Source organism: Nannospalax galili, unplaced genomic scaffold, assembly GCF_000622305.1.
Source record: "Nannospalax galili isolate Female #2095 unplaced genomic scaffold, S.galili_v1.0 scaffold407, whole genome shotgun sequence".
Classification (NCBI taxonomy): domain Eukaryota; kingdom Metazoa; phylum Chordata; class Mammalia; order Rodentia; family Spalacidae; genus Nannospalax; species Nannospalax galili.
Window position 1 is genome coordinate 705,778 of NW_008355644.1, and position 12,449 is coordinate 718,226.

Below are 12,449 nucleotides of genomic sequence, written 5' to 3' on the forward strand. Positions count from 1 at the left end.
CCATCTGTGTTTCTCTCTCTCTCTCTCTCTCTCTCTCTCTCTCTCTCTCTCTCTCTGCCTGAACTAGCCTTAGCCACTCTATGCCTTGGGATTATTGGCATGTGTCACCATGCCCAGTTTATGTGGTGTTGGACCCAGGGCTTCATGCTTACTAAGTAAGCACTCTGCCCACTGAGCTACATTTCAGCTTTGCTCTGTTGTATGTCTTAGAAAAGTTTTTTAGAAATATGTTTTTTCTTTCTTTCTTTCGTTCGTTCTTTCTTTCTTTTTCTATCTCCCTCCCTCCCTCCCTCCCTTTCTTCCTTCCTTCCTTTCTTCCTTCCTTTCTTCATTTTTTGATACCAGGTCTCCCTGAAGTTACAGCTGACCTGGAACTTGCTATGTAGATCAGGATGGCTTCAATCTCACAGAGATCCACTTGCCTCTGCCTCCTGAGTGTTGGGATTAAAGGCCTGTACCAACACTCCCAGCCCTCTGAGCCTGACCTTTGAATAGGAGTGGAAGCAACAGGATATGAACGTGGGAACCTGTCCCTATAGTCTAGCTTGACTAGGCTTTCCTGGGGGAACTATACCAATTATGTCCCACCATGTAGCAAGCCATCCTGAAGTAGAGTGGCTTCTATAATCCTTCTCCTAGGCTGGAGAAGCAGATACCTGTTCAACTGGCTGGCCTCACCCCTGTTCCTGGACACCAATGGTTGGTTATAGAGGACTTAGCTGGGATGGCACATCTGTGCAAGAGATCCCTCATCTTCTTGCAGACTTCATATAGTGGCCTCGGGGCACAGAAGAGGAACAACTGAGGGCAAGGTTTGATATACAAATGCTTTTTAATTTCTTATGGGCTAGCAAGATGACTCAGTGGGTAAAGGCAACTGCCACCAAGCCTGAGGACCTAATCTCTGGGACCCAGATGATGGAAGGAGAAAATAGACTCCAGCCTGTTGTCGTCTGACTATCAAATATGTGCCTGGCACACACATCTTGCCTCCATATACAGAATAAAAAAATGGGAAAAAATTAAAGGTAAGAATTTCAAAACAAATTTTCATTTGTTTCAAAATTTTCACTTGTAAATAGGTACATTTTATGGGCTGTGTATTCAAGACTAGAGGCCTGGGAATGTCTGTCTGTCTGCTAACTTCTACAGTTGTAGCTGTGCCAGACTCCTTGATACACTTTATTGGAAATGATTTCTTAATGCTGCATTGGCTAAACAGCTGTTAAAATGGCAATTGAAGGATCCATTCAGATACAGAGAATGATTAGGATAGTGTTTATCCTCATTCCTATTTGCATATTGCTAAGTGTTAAAGAAAACACCAGCTCTATAAATTCACACACAGTCCTGCTGAAATGAGGATTGGCCCAGGGATGAATCTATCCTTAGTAATAACTTTTTTTTCCCCCTACAGTTCATGATGCCTATCATTTACCAGGATAAGCAAACATTTATTGAGAAACTACTGTATGTTAGCAGATGTAGAGATTAGAATTATGGATAAAACAGTCTTTGCTTCTGGAGGTTACCCTGTGACAAAATGGTAAAATAAATAACCACATATCGGAGAAAGCAAATTTGACAGGTTTGTGCTCTTCTGGGGGAAGTCATGATTTCTATCATGGGATAATTCTGAGGAGACTTCATAGCTCTGAGCTTTAAGAATGAGCTTTAAGGATTTCTCAATGTGAAGAGAGTAGGGAAAGTTCCATAGAGAGGAACTGAATGGTAATCAGACAGGGTTAAAGACAGACACAGTTTGTTCAGGATAGAGAGGTCAAGCACCTGGAGTAATCTTGAGTGTGTTGTATGTTGTAGAGGTGGAAACTATGACTACTTAACATAGAAGTCCTGGCCAATGTGATAAAACAAGAAAAAGAAGCAATGGTGTATTAGCTATTTTTCTGTTGCTGTGATAAAACGTCATGACCAGGCAATTTATAGAAGAAAAGGTTTATTTGGGCTCACAGTTCCAAAGGGAGACATTGTTTCAAGTAGCGGGCATGGTGGCAGAAGCAGGAAGCTGAGAGCTTACATATTTAATCACAAACAAGAAATAGAGAGTGAACTGCAAGTGGGGCAAGACTGTGAGCTCTCAGAGTCACCCCCCCACACACACTAGGGACAGACTTCCTGGAGTAGGGCTACACCTCCTAGAAATTCCATGACCTCCCAAACGGTGCCATCAACTGGGGACAAAGTGTTCAACTATTTGAGTCTATGAGGGACACTCTCATTCAAACCACCAAAAATGGCATAAGAATTTGAAAGGAAACAGCAAGTTGTCATTATTTTACAGACACTCTGATTATCTACATACACCACAGAATTAACAGAAAAACTTTTAAAACTAATATTCATGTTCAACAAGGATGTAAGGAACCAGATCTGCTCATAAAAATCTGTAGCATTCTTATTTATCAACAATAGTTACAAGAAAACATAATAGAAAATAAGATAATTTCACAAGAGCAAGAAAGCTAAAATGTACCTAAAATTCAAATTAATAAAAAAATCCCCAAATAGGGTTGGCAAGATGGCTCAGGGTTAGGGCACAGTTGTAAAGTCTGATGACCTGAGCTCACTTGCTGGGACTTACATATGGAAGGAGAAAACCAACTCTTGCAGATTGTTATGGCATGAACACTCCCTTCCCCCACCAAATAAACAAATAAATAAATCTAATAATTTTTTTAAAAAAAATCCAAAGCAGTTTTTGGAGAAAAACATAGCAGTAGTAAGGGATATGAAAGGTGAACAAGCAAAAAGATGGTGGACAAGACCACTAAACATGTAAACCTATCAGTTCTTAAATTAAGTTTAAGATTCCACAAAATTTCAATATATTCACAACATAACTTTTTGAGGGAATAAATAAAACCTATAAGAAGGAGGAGGAGGAAGAGGAGGAGGGACCCACAATGTATTGTGTTCATTTTGATAAAAGAACAAAGCAAAGCCAGACATAGTGGCAGACACCTTTAATCCCAGCACTCAGGAGGCAGAGACAGGCAGATTTCTGTAAGACTGCAAGTCAGCCTGGTCTACATAGTGAGTTTCAGGCCAGCTGGGACATACATCCAGTGCCTGTCTCAGAAGAGAAAAACAAAAACAATAAACAATAAAACAGCAAAGCAGAGATGCCTGCCCCCCCCCCATACTCCAGTGCTACATAATAAAACATCATGACCTTGGACAAAAGCATGTAAATAGAGCAAAGATAGAGTGTTCAGGGACCTGGGGAGATGGCTCAGTGGTTAAGGGGGCATGCTGCTCTTCCAGAGGACCTGGGTTTAGTTCCCAGTACTCACATGGCAGCTCATAACCACCCGTAACTCCAGATCTGAGGGATCAGATACCCCCTTCTGGACTCCACAGGCACCTGCACATACATGGTGTACATACAGACAAACATGCACATATATACATAAAATAAGACGATTAAATCTTTTCTGAATTTATTTTTATATGTATAAATGTTATGTCTACATGTATATAAGTGCACCCATGTCATGTAGTGCCCGCAGAGAACAGAAGAGGGTGTTGGATTACCTGGAACTGGAGTTATGGATGATTGTTAGCTGCCGTGTAGGTGCTGAGATTCAAACCAAAGTCTTCTGCAAGAACAGCCAGTGCTCTTAACCACTGAGCCATCTCTCCAGTCCCTAAATCTTGTTTTAAGAGAAAGTGTTAGGAAGTATATATGAGTATATTCGTGCGCGCGTGTGTGTGCTTGTGTATGTGTGTGCTTGTGTGTGTGTGTGTACACTTAATGTATGGAAAATAAGTCAATAGGAAAAAATGAACTGCTTAATAGATAGTATAGGGAAAACTGGCTTACTACATGGAGAAATTATGTTTGATCCTTAATACTGAAAATAATTTTAAAAAGGTGAACTTCAGATGAATTAAAGAATCAAATGTAAAAGGCAACTTTACAAAGCAAATAAATATATAGAAATATATAAAGATTGCTTATATCAGAATACATTTATACCTATATATGTCAGGATATATTTGGAAAAGTGTTCATAGCCCAGTGGTAGTTCTTGCAATGTAATACACCCAAGATGGCGTATTTACTCCATAGTCATCAGGTAAATTTTTTTGTTGATATAAACCATAAAGAGAATGGGGCATATAAAAATGAAGAACTATTGACAAATAGGTAATTTTTTTCTTTGGAACGTTACATCTAAATAACTTTGTTTATAAAACTCATTCAGCTGAGATGGTTCCCTGTTTAAAGTTCTGTTTCCTGACTCCACCAAGTACTGACCAGCTTCAAACTTGAATTCTCACAAATGATCATGTTGCTCACCACCCCTCTAGTGGATGATCCTGGAATTACTTTTCATTTCCACGCATCTCCCTTTTAGTTTGTCTTAGATAATGGCTGCAAATCAGGACAGCTCCTTTCATAACTCTTCTCTGCCATCTTTCTCCTACTACTTCCCTTCTGCTGGCAGCTAGTTATATAAGATTATTATGATCCATGCATGATGGTGAACACTTTTAATCAAGTACTTGGAAAGCAGGAAGTTTGGTCCATCTGGGCTTCACAGCAAGACCCTGTCTCACAAACAAATAGCAACAACAACAACAAAACTATTATGATAGGATTTCCATTATTCACTGTGTCTGAATTTATTTTTTTCTCTGGGTTGGGCCTGTGCTAATTTTGCTTGCTTTTGTTTTAGAGGTGAAATGAGTCTAGGCAGTCTTCTTATCACAAGCAGTTCTGATGTCTCCACTAACAAGTAACTCTCTGGTTGCAGGTGACAATTTTGTAATTAGGGACTATGATGTCATTCCTAAATATTGTAAGAGAATCTTGCACATTTTCACTGGGATTAAGTGGCATAGTCTCCATCATAACAGAGGAGTGACCAAGGTCACCCCAGCCCCAAAGGAAACAGACTTTGCTGACAGAATCCAAGTTTTTAGGACTCCAATTTTATGATTATTTTAACATTCTTTAAGATTACTATCTTGCCATCATTTCTACCACTCAGAAAATCCTGGATAGTAAATGGGATATAATATCAAAACCAAGTTTTGCTTATCACTGTTAAAAAACTGAGATGCAGACATAAGTAATCCAGTAATTGTTTTGTTTGCTTGTGAGAAGATTTCTTGGAGCCCAGGTTGGTCTCAAATTTTTCTATATATGTACCTAAAACAGGATTTAAAGTCCTGGTTCTCCTGTCTTTACCCCCAACCCCCAAGTACTGAGATTACAGGTATGTGCCAGCTAGCCTGGCCAGTAATCCATTTTTAATCACTTAATTACTGCCACATGAGCCCCAAACTCTTCCTGTGGAGTTGCATAAAGAAGTAAAACTACAGGTAAGGCGTCTTTAGTCACTCAGTGGGGTTTCTATGCCATGTCTCCTTGGGATATGTCTCCATTTCACTGGTCAAGTCATCTTATATGAGAGAATTATGATGTCTCAACAAACCTGGTTGGTTACCGGGCTATATTGTTAACCTTTCTCAGGGATTGGGAAAAAGTTGGAGGCCAGCCAGGGCTGGCTACTGGCCAGGAAGGAACTCAATTTGTTGGGTCTGGGGAGAAGCTCATTGCACTGACCTTTACCTATCCATGTCTCAATATCAGCCTTGTAAACTGCTGCCTCAGTCCCTTAGCTATGAACTCTGTCAGGCCCCAGGGTCAAAATAGGGTGCCCCATTTAGTGCCTCAACTCTGATCAGAGGAGAAATATAAGAATCATATGTGTGTTCCTAGAACCGTACAGCCATTGGAGATGAATGCAAACTGTTTCGAAGGCAACTGAGGTTTGCTTCCCAGTTTCCTTTGGAAGCACCTGAAATGAGGGGCCTGTTCATGAATTCTTGTAGTTGTAGAGAACTAGAGTGGAAGAGGAAAATTCTACACCAGAGTGTAGAGAAAATTTCCAATTTCTTCCAAGAGTATAAGGAAGCTCTGAGCTCAGGAAATCTCCCAGCTCCAGATTTCCTGATCAGGCATTTCCTGTGGTGTCATGGCTCTGAGTGTACTTGTTTAGAAGGCTGTCACTTTGGTAGAAAGACTAGGTTTGTGATGACCAAAGCTACATTTGGGGAGAAACCAACATGTATAACAATGGAGAAAGTAGTATCTGAGATGCTTTGCTAATTCATCCTTGAGGGTTCATGGGAGTTGTAGAGGTTACCCAAGCCAGGTTTGAAATTATGGGGCCAAAGGGCCCCTTCCTATGTCATCCAAGACCCTTCTAAGAGATTGACTGTGCTACATTATCCACTTGCCTAGTTCATTATGCTCATTCCTCCCTATGTCCCTGTGGGATATAGTCATTTTATGACCCTCATCATATCTTTGTTATTTTAATTATTATTATCATTTTGTATTTTTAGGATAGGGTCTATCTATGTAGCCTAGGCTGGCCAGTAGCCTAATCTCCAGTACTGGGATTAGAGGCATACTGCCCCCATCTTTTAAACTAGGACTCAGACAGGAGATTGCTTGCCCAAGGTCATACAGAATAGTGAGTGGTGGAGTTGAGTTGCAAAACCCAAGCTGAATCCCCCAGTGCCTTTCTGCCTGCCCAACTTAGTTGAAGTTGTCAGATTTGAAATTAGGAACATTCACTTCCTGTTGGCACTTGCAAGATTGCTGGAATGTGATCAGTGACTGCTCTGTAGAGAGAAGACGCACTTTAGGCTGAGCCCAAGAGCGTGATCTGAAACCCCTGAGTTAGAGACAGTGGATCCAGGCAGCAGGTGTGCAGGAAGAGATGGCTGCAAGAAACCTTAAGCTACAGCAGTTTAAATATATCTCTCAACGGGTCTTCATGTCAACCAATCATGATTTCCCAAATAATTTACCTGGAAAAGAAGTAAAATGTATTGCATCAAGGTTTGTTTCCCCTAAAATGATAAATTTCCCTGTGCATACAATTTTGACTTTTTATCATTCTTTATCATACAGAGGTCTTTATAAAGATCCTGATAAATAGCCATCATTGCTCACTCAACAGAAGTAGTGTAGCAGCTGAAGGATTCAGTGGACTAAGGTGACTGGACCAGAGTCACCATGGTAACTAGAGGTAGTGGCAAGGTGAGAATTCCCACATTGGAATTCAGTTTTCATTTTCTTAGATTAGTAAATCAAGACTGAGATGCCACCAACTTCTTTCTATTTCAAGCTCACTCTTAGGAGTGATCCTCTCTCTCTCTCTTTCTCTCTCTCTCTCCCTCTCTCTGTTTCTCTCTCTCTCTTTCTCTCTCTGTGTGTGTAAGGCTGTTTTATATATTTTTTTCCAAAGCACTTTCACACTTATGGCACCAACCCTGTGTGGGGTTAGACATTCTTATTCTAGCTACAGGATCAGAAAACAGAGACATACAGAATTGTGACGGTCCCAGGGCTGGCTCCCAGCACAGCCAGGAGTCTGGCATTCTTCCCTCCAGGTCACACTGCCCTCTTACTGATCCTGTCTGAAACTGAGCAGGGTGGCTAGGGTTCACACAGAGGTTGTGAATCTATGCTGCTGCTACAAAAGTGAAGTGCAGGTATGAATGAGACTACCGAACTGTGTTTTTATACCCGTGTTAATGGGCTCATACATGTTCTAACCCATATGTTACCCCAGCCCTTGCTCAGTTAAGGACAGAGCTTAGCCTTTCCCTTCTGTTCTTCCTCCCTGCTCCCTTCGCCTTTCTCCCTCTGCTGATTCCCTCCTCTTCCTCCTCCTTCCTTGGTCAAAGCACAGCTCATTAATATAACAAGAAGCTGTACAGAGGGCTCATGTTCTTTGCCAGAGAGCTGTGTGGAATCAGAGCTCCAAGGTCTCGAGTTCCTTCTATCACATTTCAGCAGGTGTGAAATTCATCAGAGGGCACCATCTCTACCCTTGTGGGGCTTGAGAGAAAGACACACCCATGTGCCCTTCTGAGAATGGATTGCTAGGAACTGGCATATTCTGCCTCTAATCAGCAAATGCAGGATTTAGAAAATCAGAGAATCCACATCTCAGAGAAATTAAAAAAAAAAATCCCCATCTAGTAGGATAACCATGGAAGAAGCCTTAGTTTTGGAGACAGAATTGTCTGGATTGAGAATGATGTCTTTGCCCACTCAAAAGCCTTGTGAACTTGTGCTAAGAAAAGATCGAATTTCTCCAAGCCTCAGATTCCTCAGACCTAATGCTATCTCCAGAGGCAGTTTTAAGAATGAAGTACCACACAGTGTCACACAAAACAGTAGGTGATTAATAAATGTTAATTTGCCTCTAAGTAGTCCTTTCATATAAAAGTGTATTTTCCCCAACTAAGTGACACTATTTAAGGAACTCATTCCTACCTTAAGAAATGAAATTTTGAGGACCGGAGAGACGGCTCAGCAGTAAAGATCACAAAGGACCTGAGTTCAGTGCCCAGCACTCACATCGGGCAACTTATAACCATCTGTAACTTCAATTCCATGGGATCTGACACCCTCTTCTGGCTTCTGTGGGCATCTGCAGTCATGTATACATTCCCCCACAGAGATACACATGCATTCACATTATTTATTTATTTTTATTTAATATTTTATTATTTTTATTTTATGTGTATGAGTGCATTGCCTGCATGTGTGTAAGCACACCCATGAGGTGAAATACCCTCAGAGATCAGAAGAAGGCATCAGATCTCCTGGAACTGGAGTTACAGATGGTTGTTAGCAGCCCTGTGGGTTCTCTGCAAGAGCAATCAGTGTTTTTAACCACTGAGCCATCTCTCCAGCCCACATTCACTTAGTTTTTAAAAAAGAAATAAAAGTCTCAAAAGCTAACCTTTCTATTTGAAAGCTAACAGTTTGTGAAACATGCCAATATCTAATGGCGCCAACTTCTGGAATGAGGAACCTGGCAATAGTTCTTATTTAAAAGGTTTTTTGAGGTCATGGAATCTGATTTCACACCGGTGATGTCTCCTGTCACTACCCTAGGAAAGAATGAGGCCCTGTGTGTTACACATCAACTTTCTATTGCACTACTACAATAGTAATATTACTACAATGGTAAACACATAGTCATTTGTGCAATTATTGACTTTATGAGAGAACCCTCTAAGAACAAAGTTTATGCTTAGCATAGTACCTGCACTTAAAAGATGAACAAATGAATGAACAGAAACGATTTCACTGGCCTTTATCTCCTTCAAGCCACATATGGGTTCTGTCAGTAACCCAGGGGCAGGGATTACCCCTCTTAGGGAAAAGAAAGTTGCTTTAGTCCAGACCTCTTGACGGTCAATCAGTGCTGTTTACTCTCCTCTTCCCTTTGACTCACCAGCTTGGCCCACAGGGCTATTCAAATGTTACATTCTAGAGAGACATTGTGCCCTGGTGCCTGGGCATGCCATTTGGTGGCCAGTTGCCACATTTTGTGCACAGAAGCTCCATCCCAATTCAGTAAGTAATGGGCTGTTTTTATTGGCTGATGACAGCCCCATCTGATGATGTCAGAGCTGGTCCTTGCTTGATCAGCAACACAAGCTTCAGGAAGTGGGGAAAAGAGTCTCAGAGTTGCAAACTTAAGCTGCGTAGGTGTGTGTTGTTTTCTGGGGGACCTCTTGACATTTAGCTTGAATTGTGTGTGTGTGTGTGTGTGTGTGTGTGTGTGTGTGTGTGTATTTAAAATATTTTGTTGTTGAATTGCTTTTGAAGTTTGGTCATTCTATCCATTTCAGTTTGTCACCCATGACCAATCCTTTAAAACTAACATTTTTCATTCAAATCCACTCAAAGTCCTTATGGTAATTCTTCCTGTCCACTTAAAACTATTATTATCATTATTTAGGGAGAGCAACCTTGCCATACCACACATGTGGAAGTCAGAGGACAACCTGAAGGAGTCAGTTCTCTCCTTCCACTGTGGGATAGAGGATTGGCTTCAGTCCTTACTTAGGTTTGTGTGGCAAGCACCTTTAACGTCTGGGCCATCTTCAGGTGTCTCCTACCACCCTCCCCCTTTCTTTTCAACCCAGGTTCTCACTGTGTAACTCAGGCTAGCCTTGAACTGGAGATCCTCCTGCCACAGCCTCCCAAGTGCTGGAACTTCAAGTATAAACCACCTCAATGAGCACCACTTTATATTCTTGATTTAAAAAAAAAAAAATCCATTCTTTACTAAGTAACCAGCTGTCTGATACATGCAATAAGCATCCCAACCCTTTATCTAAGAAATCTAATTTGTGATCTGGCCTTACTGTTGTACTATACCTACCCTTTCTCCCTTTAACGTCTCCATTTCTGGGGCTCCCTTATAAGTGCATATTTGAAGAGAAACTGAAAAGAACATTGAACCAGACATATTGGGAAACACCTGGCTTGGGAGTGGCAAGGGCAGGTGTGTGAGCATGGTCCTGTTGGCCTTGAACTAGTTCTGACTTCACTCCCCAAGCTTGGTATCTGCATCTTTGAACCTGCAGGACTCTCCCTGATACTCTTACATCCTAGTCCATTTCATCTTCTAAAGAGACTACCTTGGCTACTTCAGAGAACACTCAAGGCCATTTATCATGGAGAAAAGGTCACCCTTAAGCCTGCTATGGTCTGGAAGTATTTGTGACAAAATTGTCATTGTTGACAATTTCCTTGAAGAAACATCAAGCCCTTTATCACCCATACAATAGCTGAGTTGTCAGGGACAGAACAGTGACACGCCTTGAAAAGCAGGTGGCACTGGCTTCCTGGTAGTTCTCAGGATTCTTCAATCCCTCCAAGACCTAGGTGAACAAGCGTCTTCATTAGCCACTAAGCCAACCTGGTCTACTTAAGCTGAGTGTCAGAACAGACATGAGACTGGGGAGAGCTGGTCTGTCTGAGAAGACATGGTTGCCCAGGTTATAAACTCAGGGGTCATGTGTCAGGGCTTGGGGGTGAGTGCCTTCTGCAGCCAGTGTGGACAATAGGGAGCCAGGTCACAGGGGCAAGGAAACCAAAACTTACACCTGGAGCAATGCAGAGACCCTTGAAGGACTTACTGAAGCCAGAAGCATAATAACTCCAGTGGTGGGAATTAGAAAGAAAGGACAGGAGGACCTGGGAAGCGGGGGAGGGGGGTGCAGGTGGAGTCAGCAGGTTAATAAGGCCTTTGACTTAACTGGGCATGGGCCAAATACAGAGATCGGAACTGCATGTATGTAATTAGAATATGAGTGTGCATATTGCAAAGCAGGCAGAAATGTAAGAAAAGTGGGTAGAAGTAAGCAACAAGTGGTGATAACCTGCAGTGGGAACAGCTTGGACGCTGATCTAGACCAAGCTGAATGCCTAGACACCCCCCCCCCCATCTATATGTCTGACGCATGCAGATGCTCACTCAGTAGGCGCTGGAAGCCTTTTTCTTCCATGGGTTACCCCCGATACTATGAATTAGCACAGGGAGCGAGCCTTGTTCACCCATCTCTTATTAGAGGAAATTCTAATCTCCGAGTAAAGCTTTACATTGCCTGTGTCTCATTGCTCCTATTCTCAGTGTCTTTACGGTTTCATTTCGGAAGACCCTAGTCAGGATGCGCTGTGTGGTTCTCAGCTGCTTAGTTAACCTGCGTCCAGTCAAAGCAGGATTGGAGCCCTGAAGGAGAGTTTAGTTCAAATAGTATTCTATATATTTCGGGGCTTTCAACTAGGGGTTTGGGTGCCTGCCCACAGCTCCCACGGGGAACTAGTTCCCCAGGTGGTAGCCCAGAGGAACTCCATGGGACCCTGAGGGCCACTAATGTCAAGGCTACCTCTCACTTCGGGTAGGCTGGGCGTTCTGCCCCCGCCTCCCTGAACGATGACATCACGTTTGGGGTTGAGTCGTTGCTTAAAATGCAGCCATGGGGGAGCGCGCAGCCCAAAGAGTAGACGTGCACCGCGCGGTCCCTGTCTGTGCGCAGGCGATCCTGGTGCACGCCCGGCCCGGCGCTGAGCGAGTGACAGCCACCCACCAGCTGAAGATGCCGCACGCCAGCCTGCTCGCCGCCGCGGTCCTTCTGTTGGTGATCTTAAAGGAGCAGCCTTCCAGCCCAGCCCGGCTCAACGGTAAAGTTACTGCCTGCTTTCTTTAACGCCCCACCTGGGTAGGAGTTCTTTTAAGACAAAGTAAAATTACTGCTGAGGGAGAAGGGAAGGCCGTGTGTGGTCAGTAGCACATTTTAAAGAAAAGATGATTACTTTTCGTTTGGGACTCCAACTAAGGTTGGATGGAGTGGGAGGCACGTTGCCTTTTTCTTGGGACTTGGCTCACAGCTGGCTTTACTCGGTTTGCTGGTTTTCTGAACACCCTTCACTCTGGAGATGTGGCTTGGAAACTTGCTGACCAGGATTTAAAGCCTTGCATCCCCAAGCCACCTGCAGAGAGCTGAGAAATGACCTTGGCCTTCTGAGTGATGTGCTCTCCAGGAAGTCTGCCCTCTGAATGCTGCCCCTCCAGATTTTACCTCCATGTCAA

General features: G+C 42.7%; 1 protein-coding gene across 3 annotated transcripts in view; it reads left to right on the plus strand.

Annotated features, from left to right (window-relative positions):
* Positions 1-11,871: 11,871 nt before the first annotated feature.
* Ca12 (carbonic anhydrase 12) overlaps positions 11,872-12,449 on the plus strand; it is a 78,055-nt gene continuing 77,477 nt past the window's right edge. For all 3 annotated transcript variants that reach the window (XM_029556093.1, XM_008853009.3, XM_017803156.2), the window contains exon 1: positions 11,872-12,040. In XM_029556093.1, the coding sequence (XP_029411953.1) occupies positions 11,956-12,040 (85 nt within the window). In that variant the 5' untranslated portion in view covers positions 11,872-11,955. The remainder of the gene's footprint in view (positions 12,041-12,449) is intronic.